At 37.3% G+C, this 22,989-nt stretch overlaps 1 protein-coding gene across 7 annotated transcripts in view; it reads right to left on the bottom strand.

Moving 5' to 3' along the window:
- The window catches only part of AKT3 (AKT serine/threonine kinase 3), a 282,574-nt gene that overhangs the window by 201,971 nt on the left and 57,614 nt on the right, over positions 1 to 22,989 (bottom strand). For 5 of the 7 annotated variants that reach the window (XM_023536572.1, XM_023536569.1, XM_023536571.1 and 2 more), the window contains one exon: positions 13,727 to 13,788. The exons of the other annotated variants lie outside the window; for them this stretch is intronic. In XM_023536572.1, the coding sequence (XP_023392340.1) occupies positions 13,727 to 13,788 (62 nt within the window). The remainder of the gene's footprint in view (positions 1 to 13,726; positions 13,789 to 22,989) is intronic. 7 annotated transcript variants of the gene reach the window in all.

Genomic DNA, 22,989 nt, shown 5'->3' with positions numbered 1-22,989 from the left:
TGATACTGCTGCCAAAAACGTGCAACCCGAATCTAACAGTAAAGAAACTTCAGATGACCCCAAACTGAGGGATGTTCTACAAAATAACTGGCATGTGATCTTCAAAAGCATCGAGGTCATCAAAGTAAGAGCTGTGAAGCCATTCCAGAGCAAAGGAGACTAAAAGAGACCTGGCAAACAGATGCGATGCCAGGTCCAATAAAAGACACGACTGGAAGAACTGGCAAAATCTGAATGGAGCCTGACAATCGGATGGTCGTGACTGATGTATCAGTATTAATTTCTTGACTTAATAGTTATGTTCTTCTCATTTAAGGGAATGTCGTTGTTTGTAGTAAAAATCCACGAAAGTATCCAGGGGTATTGGAGCATCTTACACTCAAATCGATCAGGAAAAAGGCCTCTGAGTTATTCTTACAACTCTTTTGTGAGTTTGAAATTATTTAAAAATATAAAGAATAAATAAAATATGGAGGTTTTTATACTTCCATTCCTTATTTGCATTTTGATACAGACTTATCTAACAATTAAAGCTCTTAATTAAATAGGTTCTAGTAATATATTTCATTCACCCGTTTGTTATTCATTTAACGGATATGGAGGCTATCCTCTGACAGGCGCCAGGAGCACAGTAGGAAAAAGTGAAGGGAAACCACTGCTTTCGTGGAGTTTCTATTTTGATGAAGGAGAAATAAGAAGTGTACGGTATGTTAGATACTGGTAAATGCTAACGAGAAAAACACAAAGCGGGGTAGGAGGGGACATAAAGCGTTAGGGGGAGCACTGAAGTTTTAGATAAGGTAGCCAAGGCTGGCATCGTCAAGAAGGCGACTCTTAAGAAAAATTGCAAAGATGTGAGAAAACTAGAAGCGGGTCCCAGCGGGCAGAGGTTTCCTGCCAGAGAGAACAGCAGAGCTCTGGATGGGAACACAGAGAAGCTGGACTGGTCAGAGCACGAGGAACTGGGAGGGACCAGTGGCGAATCGGGCCACAGAGGGGACGCGGAGCCCCAGAACACCTGGAGCCTCGTGGGTCCAGGAGGGCTCTGGCTTTTCCTCTGAGTGAGGTGGAATGCTCTGGGGGGGTTTCTGAGCACAGAGGCCACCTCGTCAGACTGAAGTTTTAACAGAAGCAATGAGGCTGCTGCTGGAGAAGAGAATAAAGGGGGACGAGGGCAGTTTTGAAAAGAGGGTTAACATTATGATTATCGTTTACCTTCTCCACAACAGCCAGTCCCATATTACCAAACACAGTAAATTCCCAAGTGACAGCTAAATTAAGAAGTCATGTTTTATAGTACACCTTTCCAAAATAACAAATATGAAGGCTGAGATTTAACTTTATAAAAAATTTTTTCAAAAGGAAAATTAACAACATGAAATAATTTCACAGCCTTGTTCTAACTCCCAGGTTTCTTTTTTTTTTAATCGGGGAATTTATTTTTTATATTGCTAAAGTAATCTAAAGGCCACATTTTAGTGTAAATCTAAGAAAGGTACTTAAATGAGAATAGTCATTCAATCTTATAATTACAGTATGTTTCAAATACCAAAGAAAACTCAAAAAAGGAAAGAGATACGGTAATAGTAAAATCATGACAAAAAGGCAGGAGAAATTAAGGTTAAGAAGAAGGGGCAATGGGCGGTTCTCCTTCCATAACTGCAAGATTAGGTAATCCAGATGGAGATGCTACTGAGAATATCTGAAAACGTAAGACAAAGTGAGGACTCTGATAAACTCCCACATTAAGCTAGAATCACAAATGATGGCTCTCTAACGGTAATGATGAACCAAAAAAACAAACTAGCTCGTTCACAGATCTGCAGACTAACTTCACGACATCTGAGTGGACGGACCAGCAAACCTCTGGACCTGAACTTGAATTAAGGTGCTCCTGGACTGCTAATGCCTCCGAGGCAGACAGAAGAAAAGCCCTTTGAGGAAGATAACATTATTCAAGGCTTCATGTTTCCACAAATAATTTTCAAATAAAATGTCTAGCATACAGAGTCAATTCTCATTATTCCTGGATTCTGGCTGGCAAATTTGCCTACTTACTAAAATTTATTTATAATCCCAAAATCAATACAAGGGCGCTCTTGCAGTCATGTGCAGATATTCTCAGAGCTGCAATGAACTTGAATCTCCCAACGCTCCGGTTAAAATGGACCCCAAAAGTAGCGTTATAGTGCTGTCTAGTGGTTCTAAGCTCACGAAGGATGCGATGTGCTTTACAGAGAAAAACAAATGTTAGATGAGTTTCATTCGGGCATGAGTTACAGTGTGGCTGACTGAGGTCAATATTAATAAATCAAAAATATATATTAAATAAGGTGTCCTTAAACAGAAACTTACATAAAAGAAGGTTATGTATCAATCAACTGGTGAAAATACTGTGAGCAGAAGCTTGCAGGAACCTAATCTGGTATTTTTCCTAAAAGCAGCAATTCAGTATCTGCAGGCACTCTCTATAACCGAGCTACTGTGAACAATGAGAAACGACAGTGTTTATAACCAGCACATGATGAGCCAAGATACCAGAAGCAAAACCCTACGAAAACAACCAGTTACAAAAACAGATCTACAGCAACAATTTCAGATATCCTGAAAGTATCACAGAGTGTGAATAAAACAACTAGGCTTATTATGTTCAAGAAGATAAAAGTCAAACTTAAAATTTTCAGCACTGAAATATAAAACTATCCAAATGACACTGCTAATTTGAAAAACATAAATTCTAGAACTGAAATATACAAGGACTAAAAATAAAAGCTTAATGGGCAAGTTTAATATCATATTAGATGCCACCGAAGAGGAACAAGTTTAATATCATATTAGATGCCACCGAAGAGTGAACTGGGAAATCATCAGAAGAAACTTTCCGGAATGAAGCACAAAAAGACAGAAAGATGGAAAACGCTAAAAGGGCGGAAGATAACAGGACGCATAGGGAAGATTTGGCAAAGTTCTGATTGGTATCCTAGGAGATCGGGGAGAGAATGTGTTCAAAGAATATGGGTATCCGAAGAACAAACAGCTAAGAATTGTCCTAAAAGACATTAATCTATGTAATTTGAGATGGCTAATGAATACTGAGCTAGGAGAAATAAAAAGAAATCCACACCTAGGCACCAAACAAAGAGAAAAATCTTAAAATTACCCAGAGAAAAAAAGAGATTACTTTCCAAGGCCCACTAGCTACACTAACAGCTAACTTCCAACAGTAATAGCGCAAGCTCAAAGAGAGGAATGATATCTTTAGGGAGTAAAAAAATAAATCCCAACCTGGAACTCTGTACATAGTAAAAAATATCCTCCAAGATGTAGGCAAAATAAATACCTTTTCACACAAATAAAAATGAAAAGATATTGACAGATGAGTGGATAAACAAATTGGCACAAACGCACAACAGAATATTATGAACCTTATAAGGGAAATTCCGACACACGCTTTTATTAACATGGACTACAGCACAGATGAACTTGAGGACATATGCTAAGTGAAATAAGCCAGTCAAAATACTGTATGATCCCACTTACACGAGGTACCTAGAGTACTCAAAGTCACAGAAACAAAAACGGAGGACAGCGGCTGCCAGGGTTGGAGGGAGAATGGGAGTTAAAGTTTACTGGGGACAGAGTTTCAATTTGACAGGAGGAAAGGACTTCTGAAGATGGACGGTGGTGCCGGTTGCATGACAATGTGAATATCCTTAATGCCGCTAAACTGTACACTTAAAAATGCTAAATGGTAATTTTTATGTTCTGTATTATTTTGCCATTAAAAAAAAAAAAAACTAAAGAGTTTACCACCAGCCAACCATACTAAAGGAAGTTCTAAAGGATATATGATACTTCAATCGTTTTCACAGTAGCTAGCCCCTCTTCTTAGAATGGTTGTCCCCAACACGTGGCTGATATTAACTCACATCCTTCAGGCAATCTATCTAAAATTTCAACCCAGACAACTCCCTCTCATACTTGTCAACCTTGACTCTTCATATCCTATTTCCCAGACTTGATTTTTCTCTATTGTCTAATGCGCCATATGGTTTATGTATTTATCTTCTTTATTCACTATCTCCCTCGTTTCTATGAAGCTCCATCGTAGGTACTCTTGAAATATTTCTTGACTGAATAGACAAATGAATGGATGGGGAACAGCTGACTGAGGCCAGACTCAGCTCTCATTCAGATAAACCCTTCTACTTTACTTACTGAATTTCGAATATTAAGTTCAAAGCTCAGAAGCTGATAGAACATCTCCCCTGTCTCCCAAAAACTCAGTCAGGCAAGGAACAATAGTTGAGAAAGATTTCTCAAATCCCTGGGGTCACCAGCAGTCAGCGGCAGCATCAATATGCACCAGAGAAGGGCCTGTCCCAATTACCTAAATGTCTAGGCCCAAGTAAGACAACAACCATCCCTACGACTATGATCAGAGATCTAACGATCTTTCTTAGCTTTATCCTTAACCATTTAAACATATTAAAAGGCATCTACTGCAAAGCACATGGCACTACCTGACAGACAGTAAGGATTCGACGTTAGCTAGGAAGATATACCAGTTAACATAAAGTTGTAATTTTTTCAAGAGAAATAATAGGCATGAATTTTAATAAATATAATAAGTATTCTATTGTTGAAGCCAAAATGCACAGAATTTTGGTTCTTTTATCCTGGAATCTTTCTTGCTGGCTGAACTACTGATACTAATCCAAATCTTGTATCTCATGAGAAATTATGATGCTAGGACAATTTCTGAAAGTCAAAATAACAGATTTTGTCAGTATACCTGGTCACTGTAAATGAATAAAGCAGATATCTACAGTTCCCCCCAAATTTCTAAAGAATAAGTTTAATATCTTCATAGTAATTCTGAGTTTCTGAGAAGTTCTGGGATATATTTAGTGACTAAATTATGTAAAATGGATAGATTTAAAATAGGTTTATTAAAATTAATCTTTCACTCCTAGAGGCAAAAAAATAATCATTTATTCTCAGGCTAGACTGTTAATCATCTGTTCTTAAAATTGTCATTGTCAACAGAAAATACTAAGATAAAATCATAAACAATAAATTTACTACATATATTTTAATTGCTAACTTTGAGATTCCTTTGCAATGATTTGATGAAGTTAACACACCACTTTACAGAAGCAAGGTATTCAGGGAGAAAAGATAATGTCAAAATTATCTTTTTTATCTGACTCATGTATAATCAATGATCCACTCTCTACAGATGGCTTCGAAAGCATCCAAAAAATGTTTCTGTGTGACAGAGTGCATCATGCTCCACAAAATGGACTGTTTTCCACACTGTTAATAAGACCACTAACATACTTTCTCACAAACTCTTCTTTTCAATCATAAGTCCCTTCAAGACTAAGTACGTACAGAAAATAAATAAGCCATGTGAATGGTTAAAACCTCAGCACATCTGGCAATGCAAATTATGCATGGCAAGGTAAAAATTGTTACACTGCATTTAAAATGTAAATCTTCTAATCTTCCAAAATCATTCACTCGCTGTTCCAGAAACATTTCTAGAATGAACCATGGCTTTCAGGATTGGGGCCAAGTATTTTACGGTGAATTTTAACATTGGCTTATAGATCTGATATCTGTCATTTACTTAGTTTATAACATAAAGACAGACTTATCTGAATAGAAAATATTTTAACAACTTATGAAAGCAAAAAAAATGCTATTTCTAAGTATAATTACTCAACTATGAAATCATATCAAATATCGAATTTTCCTACTGAATGAAAAATTATCATCTTTCCATTCTTCATTAAAAACTGCCTAGCAGCTACTCAGAATTACATGGATTATTACTCTAATAAAGAAAAATGACCCAACTGAAAGTATATTTTATTATTGTTGAGAATTAATAAAACCAATCGGGTAATTTCTAAATCATCATTTTACTCTACTGAGACATGTTTTTAAAAATGAATAAATAGCCTATCCACCAGGATTTTGTTTCTGGAGAGTCTAATCACCGTAACTATCTTACCAATTAAATTACTTAAAGTTTATAGCCCCAGAATAAATCCCTAAAGTCATTTTTCAAACCAGTAAGCTATATTTCAGGGAATCTTGCTATCTTTAAAACTGAATGTTCACAGATAATTAGGTACTAATCATAATTTTACAAATTTATTAAATGAATGAGAAGTTAGTGCTTCACTGTAACTCACTTGAAAGTTCATCTTTATTATATAACTGAAGGTTTGAGTTCAGAGCCCACTAGGACAAGATATTCCAACAATCCCACATGGATATCTATCTTTATCATCATTCGCTAAAAGCATGTCAACTGACAAGGAAAATTTTGCAACAGATTGCAAGGAAGAATTCATGAGACAAATGTCCATATCAAAATTTTTCAGAGGATACTCAAAGGAAAACAATTATGGTAATATCAAACAAGTTTAGTAAATCAATCTGGGAAGTTTCTAGATATTAGATCCTCTAACTAGTAATATGTGCACATTTTAAGTAAACATATTCAAAAATGCAGTAATATTCTGAACAGTGGTATCTACAGTAGAAATCAAAGAAATGTTACAGTTATCTCCTTAATAATTCTAGAACTTAAACACCATCTTTCCTTTAAAGTCTAAGATTATATTCCCTTTCAGTTTATTTCATTTCAGACATAAATATTACTTTTGCTTCAATATCAGACTTGGAAAAGCACAGCTTTCACTTGCTTTTTCATTTCATCAATCTAATGGGCACAGTGTTGGACCCCAGGAGTATCCACCTGGACACCCTCCGGTGGCGCCTCTGGAGCACAACAGGTGCCTTTTCATCCCAAACTCATTTCGCTGAGGATATTTCTGAACGACAGTTAGAAAATTTTAGACTTGTACAACAGATTACAATCATAAACTGTGGTAAAAATCTAACTTTCAAAAAATGAAAACAAACTAACTCACTATTTAAATTGCCTCTATTTGCAAAATTCTTAACTCAATTTCCTCTATGAAGGTGTTACATACTATTTTATAACGTGATGATTAATTCCTTTTTTAATCTGTTGTCATAATCAAGCAATATTCAGGAAGTAAGAATGAAAGGAAATTAGTCAAAATATAAATAGCGAATCCTTAAAAAAGAAAAAAACGGCTAAATTTTAAAAATATGTACCTGTATAACTTTTTTTGGTCCTCATTCAAGAGTAAGTAATCTGAGTTGAAAAACGTTTGCCAGAGTATAATTCCTCATATGTTAGATTTACTTATTCATACAAGTATATGCTGAGGGAAAAATGACTGGCTATATCTTTAAGAAAACTTTTTACTAAAATTTATGCCATTTAGAATAGAATTACACATTCGTCTTAATGTTTTAAATACAAATCATTAAATCCTGACTATGGACCCCCAAAAAACAAAATTCATTTTAAAAAGCATAGTAATAATGAATGGTAATGAAAGAAAAACACCAAAAAAGTCTATATTTAACTGGCTGCTCAGTCATTAGAAAGGTGCCCCATAACTACCATATGTTACTCAAATATGTTATCACACCTACAATTTCATCATATGTCTCCCAAGAAATTAATTAGCTCCAACTTTTTCAACTTTGACAAAACGTCTGCATCAGTCAGATTACTAGCTGTTGCAAACATTTCAAAATTCAAAGCTTTCTTCAGCTTATATTTAACCTTTTAATTACTATTAATCATTTAGCAACATTTAGAACAGCGTTCATTAGACAGATGTCTAATTCTAGAATTTCGAATAATGTAAACTGATTTACACATATATTTACTTTTGGTGAACATTTGCTTCGTAGTTTTAAAAAATAAAATTAAAGCCTAAAACTATTTATTAATATCATGTCACAGCTGCATTTAGGTTAAAGAAGAGAATATCTAAAATTTTCATTTTCTCAAAATCTAAAAGGTCATAAGAAGTTGAGATCAAATGACTTATGGTAATAAATAAATTTCATGATTATAAAACTTATATAAATTTCAGAAATCTAAGAGGACAGGACATGTTAATTTTAAAAAAGATTTTACAAGCTATCAGCAGTAAAAAGAAACAAAAGTGACTAAGAAGAGAATTTTCATAAATATCCTCTTTACCAAACTTATTAAAAGGGGACAAAAAAACACTTATTCCTGTTTGATTTTGAGTTCCCAGCCCAGGCTATCCTCAACCAGGTTAGCCAGCTTCTACCTCCACTATCTCATTTAAACTACTCTGCTAGGGCTACCAATGTTCATTCAACAACTATTTACTGAGCAATGAACAAAATGGAAAAAAATCCTGTTCTCGCATAGCTTACATTTTAATGGGAATGAAAGAGAAAAATAAACATAACAAATAAGTAACCGATATAGTACCTTAGTGCTAAGTGCCGACATCTCCTGATTCCATTGTTAACCAAACAAAAAAACAAACAAACAAAGAAACCAGGAACAGCAAAAGCTTGCACTGGCTTCAATGAAGCCACGGAGAACACTACTGAATTCTCCTTTCGGTTATGTTAACTAACAAAATAATAGATAATCTAAAAATAATCTCTAAATCTAAGAACAATAAGTAAGAAATTCGATTGTAATTCCAAAGTTACTACTTAGGTTGAAGTAGATGTTCAAGTTCATCAGCGTGGGCGGCACGGGGACAGCCAGGGTACCCTGCCGGGCGTATCGTCTCTGCAGCAACTCAGATTTATACCTAGTGCTGTGGAAAATAGCAACTGTAAATTACACAATTTTAGAGTTTAAAAACACCTTAAGGGTATCGGATGTCCTCTAGGGAGCTTTCTTTGACCTCTTCAAGGAGATTTAAGCTTTTCTTCCTCTTTATTTCTAAATTCCATAAAAAGCACAAAGAACTTCTAGAATCTAGCTCTGGTCTCATGAAAATTTAAAATTATAAAATGCCACAGACTAAAATTTTAAAATATTTAGAATCGAATCATGAAAAATAAGTACTTTGTTTTCCCCAGAAGAAACTGAGATATTATGTTTTTCATAATACACATTATAGGATAATCAAATTACTTAAGGCAGAAAGGTCTTTGACAATCTTACGCTGTGACAGAGGTAGGAGCTTATACCTGTTACAGTTGAAATTGGCTTTAAGCTGCTAATGCTGATATACTCTTTCCTGTTTCCTTTCCTCTTTTCCCCTGAATAACTTCAACTCGACATTCAGGTCTCTGTCTCAATATTACTCATTCCAGCGCTCTGACCCCAACTCCACACAGTAGGACAAAACGCTGTCCTGTCGCCTCCCAAGGAACCCTTTTCTATCCCCATCAATGTAAGCAGTTTATTTTAGCACCATGGCTTTAAAAAATTGTTTTATAATTTGCATATCATAAAAATCACCACTTTAAAGTATAGTTTTGGGGTTTTAGTATATTTACAAGATTGCACAACCATCGCCACTATTTACTTCCAGACCTTTCCACCACCCCAAAAAGAAACCCTGAACCCATCAGTCTTCACACCTCATTCCCTTCTCCCAGCCCCCAGCAACCAGGAAACTGCTTTGCATCTCTACGGATTTGCTTATCCTGCACATTTCATATAAATGGATTCATACAGTATGTGGCCTTTGGTGCCTTTTTTCACTCAGTATAAGGTTTTCAAGATTCATTCACGTCATAGCTTGTATCTGTACTTCATTGCTCTCTGGCTGAACAATATTCATGTATGGATTTTATCTCATTTTGTTTATTCATGTTAAATCACTGAATATTTAGGATATTTCCTCTTTGGGGTTATTAGAACTAATGCTGTTCTGAACATTCATCTATAAGTTTTGTATAAATGTATGACTCTAGCTCTCTCGGGCATGTATCTAGGTATGGAACTGCTGGGTCGTATGGTAACTGCATTTCAGTTTTGGCAAACTCTTTTCCAAAGCAGCTGCATCATCTTACAATCCCACCAGCAGTGTATGTGGATTGCAATGTCTTCATATCCTCACCAACACTCTTTATTATGTCTTTTTGATTACAGCCATCTTAATGAGTGTGAAGTGGTTATCTCACGTGGTTTTGATTTGCATTTCTCAGCTGGTTAATGATGTTGAGCATCTTTTCATGTATAATAGGTCATTTGTGTATCTTCTTTGGAGAAATATCAATTCAGATCCTCTGACCATTTTTTTTTTATCTGGGTTGTCTTTTTATTGTTGAGTTACAAAAACTCTGAATATGTTCTGGATACTAGATCTTTATTAAATATATGACTTGCAAATATATTCTTCTGTTCTATGGATCATCTCACTTTCTTAATGGTGTTCTTCGACACATAAAAATCTTAATTTGGATGAAGTCTACTTTATCAATTTTTCACTGGCTGCTTGTGCTTTTGAGGTCTAAAGAGCCCTGTCCAACCCAAGGTCACAAAGATTCACCCATTTTCTTCTAAGTGTTCATAGTGTTAGCTCTTACATTTATATTCTCTGAGTCAATTTATTCTTTTATAGAGTGTGAAGTAGGGGTCCAAGTTCACTCTCTTGCGTGCAGAAATCCACTTGTCTCAGAATCATTTGTTGAAGACTATTCTTTCCCATTGAATGGTCTGGCCATCTCCATCAAAAATCAATTGACCAGAGATGTATGGGTTTATTTCTGGATTCTAGAGTCTCTTCCATTGATCTACATGTCTATCCTCCAAGTCTCTTTTTGACTGCATCTAGCACAGGGCCTGAAATGTGGGAAGCACTCGGTAAAAATGTGGCAGTTGAATAAATACCCTGTCAATATTAAAATGATAGAAGTTTTGAGGTGAGCAACACCTCAGAGAGCATTACCCTATCCCATTATTTAAAGTGTAAGTAACTGAGACCTAACAGATTAAATGACTAGTACAAAGGCAGAGAACAATTAATTAGAGGCAGAGGTAGGACCAGAACTCAGCTCTCCTAACTTCTGAGGCAGGGCTCTGTCTGTGCAATCATGTAGCTTCTCGAGTGAGCTGAATTGCTGTAACATCTGCCAGTGTGCCTGTGAGAACCACACGTGAGAGACAGAGATAAACATGTATAGGAAAACTTAATCATAGGGGAACGCAAAGCCTTATAATCACAATGGCCAGAAAATAATATACCACTGAATACAGTGTTTTCCCCCAGACGACCAACCTCTAACTTCATTTTCAGCCCAAGAACACAGCAAGTCACACTTTCAGTCCTTAAATTATTCTCAACAGAAGAGAACCATCCGTGAGACAGGAAAAATGATAAAGCAGTCAGCTACCGAGTTCCACTACTCTCCTCTTGCCATCATCTCCCGCCACCACTGTGACCCCTCGCTCTCTACCTCACGCTGTAAAGAATGCAGAACAGAGCGATCGACGCAAGGCTGACTTCCCCGGACCGCCCAGAAATCAGTCCACGCGCTTCCAAACACCAGAGGAACTTAGGAGCTGGCGAACAGAAAAATAAAGGGAAATAAATGAGCGGCTGCATGAGAAGCCTTCTAAAAGCTACCAGGGGATAATATACGTAATTACGTATGATTTAGGGGGAAAGAGAAGAGGCTGAGTGTTCGAGCTTAACACTGCATTTACACGTGAGGGAAGTGCTGTCTGTGCAAACGCTGTGTGCGCGGTGTGTGTAAGCACACCATGAATTTTCTTATAATCACGAATACGCTCAAGCTTCAGTTTAAGCTACTTCTCTGAATCTTTCTCTGAGTCCCCCAAGCAGTTAACTGTTCCTTCCTCAGTGTCCCCCCTTTTCCTCTACACTCCTCCATTCCTGTCATTACTGCAGTGTATTTTCAAAGCCACCTCACGTTTGTCTCCCTTCTAAATTATCACCTCATGGAGGGTAGAAACCTCCTACTTAGTATAAAATCTAGCACAGCCCCGGCACGTAGTAAGCACTTCATAACTCTTTGTTAAATGAACATTTTCAAAGTGTTTGTAATACTAAATACATCTGTTCAAGTGTCAACAACAAGAAACTTAATTCTTGCTGGGGTGATTCCCAAACATTACAGTTCCCACATAACTCACCAATGCTACCTTACTCTAAGTACAAACTGCAGAGCTGGCCAATCGGCTTAAACAACAAACCCTAACTCAGTGTTTAGAGATGAACGCTGTAGTTGTCAGTCAGCTCTGCTAATGAGGCAAAAACACAACGAAAGGTTCCGGTGAGACTGACTGACCACAAGCAGCAGAGCCTAGTGCGGTGACCGGAAAGAGGGCTGGGGGACCATCTCTACACAGCATGTGTGGAGTTCTTGGGAGCAAGATATTGCGTGTTCTCCAAAAGAAAGTGCGGGCAAAACGAAGTAAAACAACTGTGAAATGCTGGTCTGGGGGTAAAGGGAAAAGCTTTGGAGTCAAAGTCCTGGTTTTAATATGTGCCTCCACTGTGACCTCTTTGGGAAGGTCACCTCAACTCTCTGTGCCTGTTTCAGTTCCCTTTTGGTAAAACGTGAATGAGAACGCTGATCTCACAGCTCACGATGAGATCAAACAGCGCCGTGCGGATCAAGGGCCTGGCACGGATGCCAGACGCTAGCATGGGACAGGCCTGCAGCGGCGGCAATGCCCTTCCTACCTGGCAACAGGTCGTGACTGAAGGAGTGGGGTCAAAAAACTCTCTTCTCTAAAAATATCCCCCCCGCACCCTGACAGACGTCAGTATCTGAAGTTTTACCATAAGGAAATTGTTTGGATTTTCAAAAGCCCAAATTAAATGTCAAATAATCTGCCATTAGTGTGTCTATTGATCTTTCAGAGATAACCTATCACCGTCCAAAAGTAACGGGGACTCATCTGGCAGTGAAAAGACAGGGAAAGGCCTCTGGAGAGTGACCACTGAATGAGAAGGCTGACGGAACAAGAAAAAGATCAGTAAACAGGACCTAGGGACAAACTGTCTCTGCTTCATAATGATACTTCCAATCAGTCTCATCTAACGTATACTACCACACGTACTCATAGAAAATTAGTAAGTTCATCAGCAAACCAGTATGTCAATTTACGGTTATTTTTACGTTGAGAAAGATACACACGGGCCACAGATGCAGGCCCTATGCTTTTCTCTTTTTATGTGGCTCCACTGCTTTCGTGATTTCAATTTGCTACTGCCTTTTCCCCTTTATTTATATCATGGCTGATATAATGATTTTACTGTCTAAAATCACAGCTTTGAGTTCATAAAATTATAAAAAAGTTGATCTTGGGCAGAGATAACGTTTCTTTGGAGTGAAAATGTCACCTGATCATTGTATGTTAATATTCATTAGACTATCTCCCCATGAGTTTTCTAATTTTCTTTCTCTCAAGTTTGATTTCAGTGGTTCCAGAAGCATACTTGTCTTCTTATCTCAAGTAAAATAGTGTTTATTAAAATTCTGTTATTAAAACGAAAAAGAAAAGCCCTAAACCACAATTTAATGATGTATCTGACCACTATCGCCAAAGAAAAGATACACTCTGGGACAAACTGTCTGCTCCGTTTTGGCCCCAAACTCCAAACCTTCCACTGTGTGCCGAGTCACTGTGTGAATTTTGATAAAATCATAGTATAAATGGCACCATAGCTATGCAATATAAATCAATAAAATTCACATTAAAAAAACTCAAAACCATTATGTTGTCTTTAGAGACTTCACCAAGACAATGTACTGTCCAAATTTATAGTTCAAATCTTATTCCTATTATTAAGGAGCAACCACTACCACTTTTTTCCCCAAGTTCCAGCCCAAATTCTCAGTGACTCACCCGCCCGCCATCTTATGAATCCTGCGCTTCCTCGCGGCCTGTGGGCTCCACCAAAGAGGACTCTATAAAGTAAATGTGGAGACAATTATTGCCCAAAGTAAAAGAGTTAGAGATTCTTAATAGTTCTAGAAAGGCTAATAAAATTAAGGCCTTGATTCATTTACTTGAGAGGAAAGCCTAAATCTAAAAGCTGGAGGATAGCAATAGATAACACTCCAATTTAAAAATCTCTAAATATCTCTAAGACTCAAAATGTCTGACATGAAACTTTTCAAAATCCAGCAAAGTAAATTTAGTATTATTTGTGGATAAAGATCTAAATGGCACTTCTGCTCTCCCAGGCTCATAAAAAACCCAACCTGATCAATGAAAAGAAAATAAAGACTTGAATAAAAACACATTAAGAACTGCATTTGAAACCCACATGCAAATAAAGAACGTTCAAGGTTCTCTTTCCTTCCACTCTCACAGACTCAGGCTACCCCTATAAGCCTGACACTTGCATCATCTCCCCGTCTCTCTTAACGGGGGGAAGGAAGCCTCTCCCACAGCGGCCCACGATCCTGCTCTTTTTTCCTACACTTCTCTTCGTCATTGTTATCACATATTCTCCAACAATAAAGAACAAAATCACCAAATCGTTTCTCGTTTTCCTCCATTACCCCATATGCAAAATGTAATGCCAAGTCCAAATGGTAATAATGATAACAGGTTAAACACATGACTTCTTATGTTAGAGGCACAGTGCTAAATGCTGTCCATAATTATTTAATTTTCATAACCACTATACAAAACAGTGCTATGGACTAAATGTTTGTGTCTCCCCCAAAACTCATACGTTGAATCCCTAACCCCCACTGTGATGGAATGTGAAGATGGGGCCCTTGGGAGTTAATTGGGTCTAGATGAGGTCACGAGGGTGGAGCCCTCATGATGTGATTAGTGCCCTTATAAGACGAAACACCAGAGAGCTTATTCTGTCTCTCCCCACCGCAAAGACAATGAGACGGTGCTGTCTGCATGCCAGGGAGAGAGTCCTCGCCAGAATCTAACCATGATCTCAGACTTCCCAGCCTCCAGAACTGTGAGAAATAAGTTTCTGTTGTTCAAGCCGCCTAGTCTATGGTATTTTCTTATGGCAGCCCAAGCTGACTAATGCTGCATTTTATAGATGAGAAAATTATAATTTACATAGGTTTAGTAACTTTACTACACTGGACTCAGGCAACCATGGTAGAGCCAGGATTTAAACCTGGCTTTTAACCAGTACTATTCCACTGATGCCTCTACATTATTGAGTGCCTAATATGATCACCAACTGTGCTAAATTCAAGAGATCAAAATAAGGTAATCCTTAAGGAACTTATACATCTAATCATCTATTATAGACAAACATATGACTGTCAAAGTATGAACTCCTCAAGGTTTGGTACCCATAAAATGTTTACTGAAATAAACAGAAGATTGAATGAACTGTATCGCTGGCTATTCCTTTTTTGATCCCACACCTGACACTGTAGTTTACAGTATAAAATATCTTAACAGGTGCCCTGTTCCTCATCTCTTCCTTTTCCAAACCACCCTACAGAAAGCATAAAAGTAATCATCCTAAAACACATCAGGTTGATTCCTTGTTCAAAATATTCACTAGTCCAAGTCTGCTTATAAGATACTATTTAAATTACTTAGACTGGAATGTAAGGCCTCTCGCAATCTGTCCCTGTTCTTCCTTTCCTTCCCTATTCACCTTGAGCCATAATTCCTCTGTGCTGAAGCTGTATTTGCTTCAGCACAGAGCACCTTATTTGCTGCTCCTAAACAGGCCCTGTTAAAATGTCTCCATCTGGGGGCATTATCGGGCCCGTGACCTTGCCCATTATCTCACTTATTACATTCTGTTTTGTGTCAGTTATATTTCTGCATGTCTGTTTCCATTAAAGACTGTAAGCTATCTGAGGGATGACTCCTACACTACAGGCAAAGACCGTTACAAGAAAGAAAGAAAGAAAGAAATTAAAGCAAATCTTTAAAAAGAAAAAAAACTAAAGCAAACCTCTGAATGTCTATGTGTAGATAATATAAAGGAGCTGATCATTACAATGCAATATGACAAGAGCAATAACAGACAAATACACAATGTATTATGAGAGAATCACCTAACTCAGCCATAGACGTAGAGGATGGCTTCCCAGAGAAGATGACAAACTGATTCCTAACGGATGACTATGAAGAAGACATAGGTAAAACATACACAAATATGACACAGGGCCATGGGTGAGAAGAACTCCAAGAAATTCAGTCTTGTAAAGTATGAAGCTAGAAGTGGCAAAGTGTGAACCTAAGGAGACAAAAGGCTTTACACACAGTATGTTACGGAAAGTTATTCTGTAGGCCAGTGGTTTTTAACTACAAAGTATGAACTCATGCTGTGTGAAAACTAGGTTTAAGTTACAGTAGAAGACATTTTAAAAATTGAATTAAGCAGGTAGTATTTTCATATACCAAAAATCAAATAGATTAAAGAGGTATGCGACAGTCTCATCACACTCCTGTCTGTCATCTGTGCAGTCTGTACGCTGCTCCTTGGGGTAATGTGTTAGTTTCTTCTTTTTCCTTCCAGAGTTCCTTTACAGCAATATAAGCGAATACAACTATATAATCTTATTCTCTTTCCTTTACACAAAAAGTGATATATAATATGTTCTGCACCTTCCTCTTTTCCTTTTTAATTGCAGTGATTTTTCCATGATTTTCCATATAAATACTATCTTTCTATTCTTTTTCAACTGCATAATATTCTACTGTATTACTCTATCATAATTTACTTAACCAATCCACTATTTATGAAGGGATGTTTGGGCTCTTCTCACTCTGTTGCAATCTGCCTTTTGGCTGACACATATGAAGAAAATCTAGCCTCATGTAGATACAAATATGAATAGAAAAAGAGAGAAAAATGTTAATAAACTTTTCAGAGTAGTGTGAATAATCTCCAAATCTTTTGCTATTACATACAATACTCATGTGAATAACCCTGTACAGACATCATTATGAAATATGTAAATATATCTAAAGGGTACATTCCCAGAAGTGAGAATATACATTAGTAATTTTAATATATATTATTAAAAGCATATTATATAATATATAATACATATATGTTATATACAATTAAATATTAAATACATTATATAAATATAATATAATATATACTGTCCCCAGAGGGCTGGAACCAGTATTCACTCCCCACGAGCAATGTCTGAGTAGTGACAGTGCCTGGTTCTCTAAATGTAGGACAGAATCCTAAGAAACTTTACCCTTTAAAACCTAACCAACAAAGCAGAGTCCAGAAGAAGAATGAGATAAACAGTCAAAGTCGTCAGGAAAGGCAAGAATGATGGCCTTCTAGAGGACAAGAAAAGACGATTGTTCATCAGTATCATATATATATAGCAGAGATCGAATAAGGTAATTAAACGACTAAAATATAACACGTGGAGTCGTGAGCATCATGACAAAGTGAGAAGACTCCTTCTTTCTCCCCTTAAATTTACAATAAATCCGACCATTATAACTTGACAAAGGATCCCGGGCTCCACACACAAACGCGCCTGAAGATCTACTTGGCAGGACATCTGAAGGAGGCCGACCAGAACGACCAGGGACCCTGGCTGGGAGGAGCTGCGGACCGTTCTGGGCTCTGCTCAGCTCCCGCGAGCACCACAGCAGGGAGTCAGCCTGCAGCCCTCCCACTAGGGCCTGGAGCCTAACTGGGGCACAAGCAGTTTCCCTCCCAGGAAGGGCCTCTCCCTGACACCCATCCGCAGCACGGCAGAACTGAGTAGATGTGGCCAGAAGCTGTAAACAAAACAGAGGTGCCAAGCGCCATTACTGGAAGGGGAAGGAGCTGCAGGATCACAAACGTGGATCTCTGCCCCACGTGCACCAGCAGAGTGCGGAAAAACCCAACACGGAGGGGAAAAGAGGCAATCTGGGTTCTCGAAAATCCAGCTGTCCACCACTCACCACACTCCCCCACCACAGGGATGGTGCCACGGAACTGAGGCAAGCTGGTCACAGAGAGGACACCCACCATTGCAGGGAGGGCATGGCATTTCCCTCAACTTGCGCTAGGGCGCCATCTACTGGACGACAAAAGAAAGTGCACTGCCCATTAACCTACTGAATCCTTGCGAGGAAAACAGTATATAAATAAGAAAAGAAATCATTACTTCAAAAGTGCAGTCAGAGGAACAATTCATCCAATACCAAGAACAACCAAGGTAACCTGGAAGCACAGAAAGAAAATGAAAAGTCTCCAGAAACCAAACTCAAAGTCGGGGAAGGCTGTGATTTAAATGACAGAGAATTCAAGATTGCATTGATGAAGAAACTCAAGGAATAAAATTAATGAACTCAGAAATAAAGTTAATGAACAAAAGGAGTACTAAATCAAAGAGACTGAAACCATAAAAAAGAACCAAACAGAAATTCTGAAGCTGAAGAACTCAATAAATGAAACGAGGAATGCATTATAGACCACTAGAAACAGAGCAGTCCAGACGGAGGAGAAAATTAGCCAACTCAAAGACAGAAACCAAGAAATGGCCCGAGAGGAAGAAGAGTAAGAACTAAGAGTTGGGGACTGGGGAGGAAGAATGCGCGTGAGAGCAAGCAAGCTCTACGAGAACTCCACGAGAACCGCATTAGAAAGAGCAACCCGAGGAAGACAGGCAGACCAGGAGGAGAAAGGCAGAAGGGAACGGAGCGCCTACTTAAAGAAAGAACTAATGAAAACTACCCGAGCCTATAGAAAAAACTAGAGAACAGAGGAAGCTAACACGACTATCTAATCATATCAATGCAAAAAGACCTTCTCCAAGACATATTTTATTCAAACTGCCAAAAATTAATGACAAAGAAAGAATTCTCAAGGCAGCCAGGGGGAAATAAGACTATAACCTATAAAAGGAACCCATTAGATAATTATCAGATGTTTTAGCAGAAACATTACAAAACAAGAGAGATTGGAAAGAAATATTCAAAATATTGAAAGAGAAGAACCACCAGCCAAGGATAACATACCCAGCAAAGTTGCCCTTTGATACGAAGGAGAAATAAAGGCTTTCCCAGACAAACAAAAGCTGAGCAAATTTACCACCACAAAACTTGCACTATAAGAAATGTTGTAAGGAGCTCCTCTACCAGAAACAAAAAGACAAAAGTATGCAAAACTCTGAGTAAGATGATTAAAAGACAGAGGCAGGAAACTGCAAATCTACTTCAGATTAGGTTATTAAACAATTATAACATAAAGGTTAAAGGGAATGGGGGGGGTGTTAAAAATAACTATACCTATTGCAATTTGGTAACATACACAACATAAAAAGTGACAATTTGTGACAACAAAATCATAAAGGGTAGGAAAAGGACTTAGTGGGTCTGAGTGAATGCAGACAAGAGGCACTCAGAAAAAAAGTACTATTTTATGTATGACACATTTTACACAAACCTAATGGTAACCACAAAAGATAAATTCGGAGCTGAGGCACAAAACATAAAAAAAAGATAAAACAGAGGGGAAAAAAAACTTTGAAAATCACCGAACTAAAATAGCAGACAATTACAAGAGAAAAGAAACAACAGAGATATCGAGCAACCAGAAAACAAAAGATAACATGGCTGTGGTAAGTCTTCATCTAACACTAATCACTCCAAATGTAAATGGACTGACGCACAAGTGAAAAGGCACAGAGTAGCATGATGAATTAAAAAACAAGATCCAACTACATGTTGCCTGCAGGAGACTCATCTCAGCTCCAAAGACAAACATAGGCCCTCAAGTGAAGGGGAGGAAGATGATACTTGAAGCTAAGGGCATCCAGAGAACAGTGGGTATAGCAGCATTTCCATCAGACAAAAGATTTCAAGATAAAAAAAACTAACAAGAGATAAAGATGGACATTTTATAATGATAAAATGAACAATTCACCAGGAAGACATAACACTTATCCGTATATATGCACCCAACTTGAGAGCACCAAAATATACAAAACAAACACTAACAGACCTATAGGGAGAAACTGACAAAAATACAATTATATCCCATGTATAGCAATGGACAGAACATTCAGACATGAAGTCGATAAGGAAATATCGTCATTAAACGACACATTAGCTCAAATGAACATAATCAATATTTATAGAACTTTCCATTCCCAAACAACAGCACACAAATTCTTCTCAAGTACACGTGAAACACTCTCAAGGACAGACCATATGTTGAGGCACAAAAAAAGTCTCAACGAATTTAAGAAGACTGAAATCATATCAAGCATATTTTCTGACCACAATGTTATGAAATTGGAAATTAAGAACAAGAAGAAAGCTGAAAAAAAACCTCAACTATGTGGAAATTAAACCACATGCTACTAAAAAGCTATTAGGCCAAAGAAGACATGAAAGAAATCAAAATATACATAGAGACACATGAAAATGAAAGTATGACATACCAAAATTTCAGGGATGCAGAAAAGCAGTACTTAGAATTGTATGGCATTGCAGGCCTACCTCAAGAAACAAGAAAAATCTCAAATAAATGATCTAATATTACACCTTAAAGAACAAGAGAAAGAAGAGCAAATGAAGCTCAAAGTACGTAGAAAAAAGGAAATAATAAAAATCATAGTGGAAATAAATGAAATAGAGAACAAAAAGACAAAAGAAAAAAATTAACAAAACGAAGAGCTTATTCTTTAAAAAGATAAGTAAAATTGACAAAACTCTAGCTAGACTCACTAAGGAAAAAAGAAGAAAGACTCAAATAAATAAAATCAGAAATGAAAGAGAAGTAACAATGAATACCACAGAAATACAAAGGATTATACAAGAATACTATAAAAGGCTATATGCCGTCAAATTCAATAACCTATAAGTGGACAAATTATTAGAAATACATAACCTTCCTAGACTGAACCACAAAGAAATGAAACACTTAAATAGATCCATCACTAGAAAGTGAATTCAAACACTAATCAACCCCCCAACCAAAAAAAAAAGTCCAGAACCAGATGGCTTCGCTGCTAAATTGACCAAACATTCAAAGATTTAACACCAATCCTTCTCCACCTCCTTCAAAAAACCGAGGAGGAAATACTTCCCAACTCATTTTACAAGGCCAAAATTACTCTGATACCAAAACTAAGCATGAACAACACACAAAAAAAGGAAATTACAGGCCAATATCTCTAACGAACATAGATGCAAAAATCCTAAACAAAATATAAGCAATGTAAATACAATACATTAAAAGGATCTTCATGCATCAAGTGCAATTCATTCCAGGGATGCAAGGATAGCTCGACATCCACAAATCAATCAATGTGATATACCAAATTAACTAAATAAAAGATAAAAACCACATGATCATCTCAACAGATGCAGAAAAAGCATCTGAGAAAATATGACATTGATTTATGATTAAAAGCACTCAATAAAATGGGTTAAAACAGCAGTCCCCAACCTTGTGGGCACCAGGGACCAGTGCTCCTATGAGAATCTAATGCCTGATGATCTGAAGTGGAGCTGAGATAGTGATCATAGTGCTGGGGAGCAGCTGCAGAGACAAATGAAGCTTTCTTTCCTTGCTGGCCTGCCACTCACCTCCTGCTGTGCAGCCCGGTCCCTAACAGGCCATGGACCAGTACTGGTCCACAGTCCAAGGGATGAAGATCCCTGAGTTAGAAGGAAAGCACCTCAACATAATAAAGACCATCTGTGACAAACCCTCAGCTAATATCATACTCAATGGTGGAAAACTGAAGCTTATCCTATAAGGCAAGGATGCCCACTGTTATTCAGCATAGTACCAGAACTCCTAGCAAGAGCAATCAGGCAAGAAAAAGAAATAAAAAGCATTCAAATTGAAAATGAAGAAGTAAAACTGTCACTATTTGCAGATGACATGATTCTAAGTACAGAAAACCCTAGACTCCCCTAAAAGACTATTAGAAACAATAAACAGATACAGTGAAGTTGCAGGATGCAAATCAATATACAAAATACTGTGTTCATATATATTAACAAAATATCAGAAAGAGAAATGAAAAAAAAATCCCATTTATAACTGTACACTGACAATTACAAGAAATTGTTGACAGAAATAGAATAAGACAAAGAAATGAAAAGATATTCAGAATTCATGGATTGGAAGAATTAGTTAGAAAAAGCCATATTACCTAAAGCAATATGAAGATTTAATGCAATCCCCATCAAAATCCCAATGACATTTATCACAGAAATAGAACAAAAAATACTCAAACTGGTATGGAACCACAAAAAAAACAAAGCAATTCTGGGAAAAAAGAACAAAACCAAAGGTATCATACTCCATGATTCCAAACTATACTACAAAGCTACAATAACCAAAACAGTATGGTATTCACAGACAAACAGACCCACAGACTAATGGAACAGAATTGAGAGCCCAAAAATAAACCCAAACATATATGGGCAACTAATTTTTGACAAAAAAGCCAAAAACACAATGGAGAAAGGAAGAATCACTTCAATAGATGGTGTTGGGAAAACTGGAAAGACACATACAAACGAATGAAACTAGACTGCATTCTGATACCATACACAAAAAGTAACTCAAATGGATTAAAGACTTGAATATAAGGCCTGAAACAATAAAATACACAGAAAAAAACAAAGGCACTAAACTAATGGACCTTAGTCTCAGAGGAGTTTTTGTGAACTTGACCTCAAAGGCACCAGACCTAAAACAAAAAATTCAGGAGGACTACACCAAACTAAAAAGCTCTGCGCAGCAAAAGAAACCATCAAAAAAGGCAACCAACCAAGGAGGAGAAGATAATCTGCAAACAATACCTCCAATAAGGGGCTAATGTATAAAACATCTAAAGAACTCAAACAACTCAACAACAATAACAAAACAATATCTGATTAAAAAATGGGCAGAGGACCTGAATGGACAATTTTCCAAAGAAGACGTACACATAGCCAATAGATATATGACAAGCTGCTCAACTTCACTAGCTATGAGGGAAATGCAAATCAAAACCACAATGAGCTATCAGCTCACACCTGTTAGAATGGCTATTATCAATAAGACAAGAAATGGCAAGTGTTGGAGAGGTGTGGAATAAAGGGAACCCTCGCATAATGCTGGAGGTAAACTGGGGCAGCTGTTAGGAAAATCAGTATGGAGAGTCCTCAAAAAATTCAGAAGAGAGCTACCA

The sequence above is a fragment of the Pteropus vampyrus genome, unplaced genomic scaffold (genome assembly GCF_000151845.1).
Source record: "Pteropus vampyrus isolate Shadow unplaced genomic scaffold, Pvam_2.0 Scaffold159, whole genome shotgun sequence".
Classification (NCBI taxonomy): Eukaryota; Metazoa; Chordata; class Mammalia; order Chiroptera; family Pteropodidae; genus Pteropus; species Pteropus vampyrus.
The sequence above is the reverse complement of the archived record's forward strand: the minus strand, read 5'-3'. Positions and strand labels throughout refer to the sequence as shown.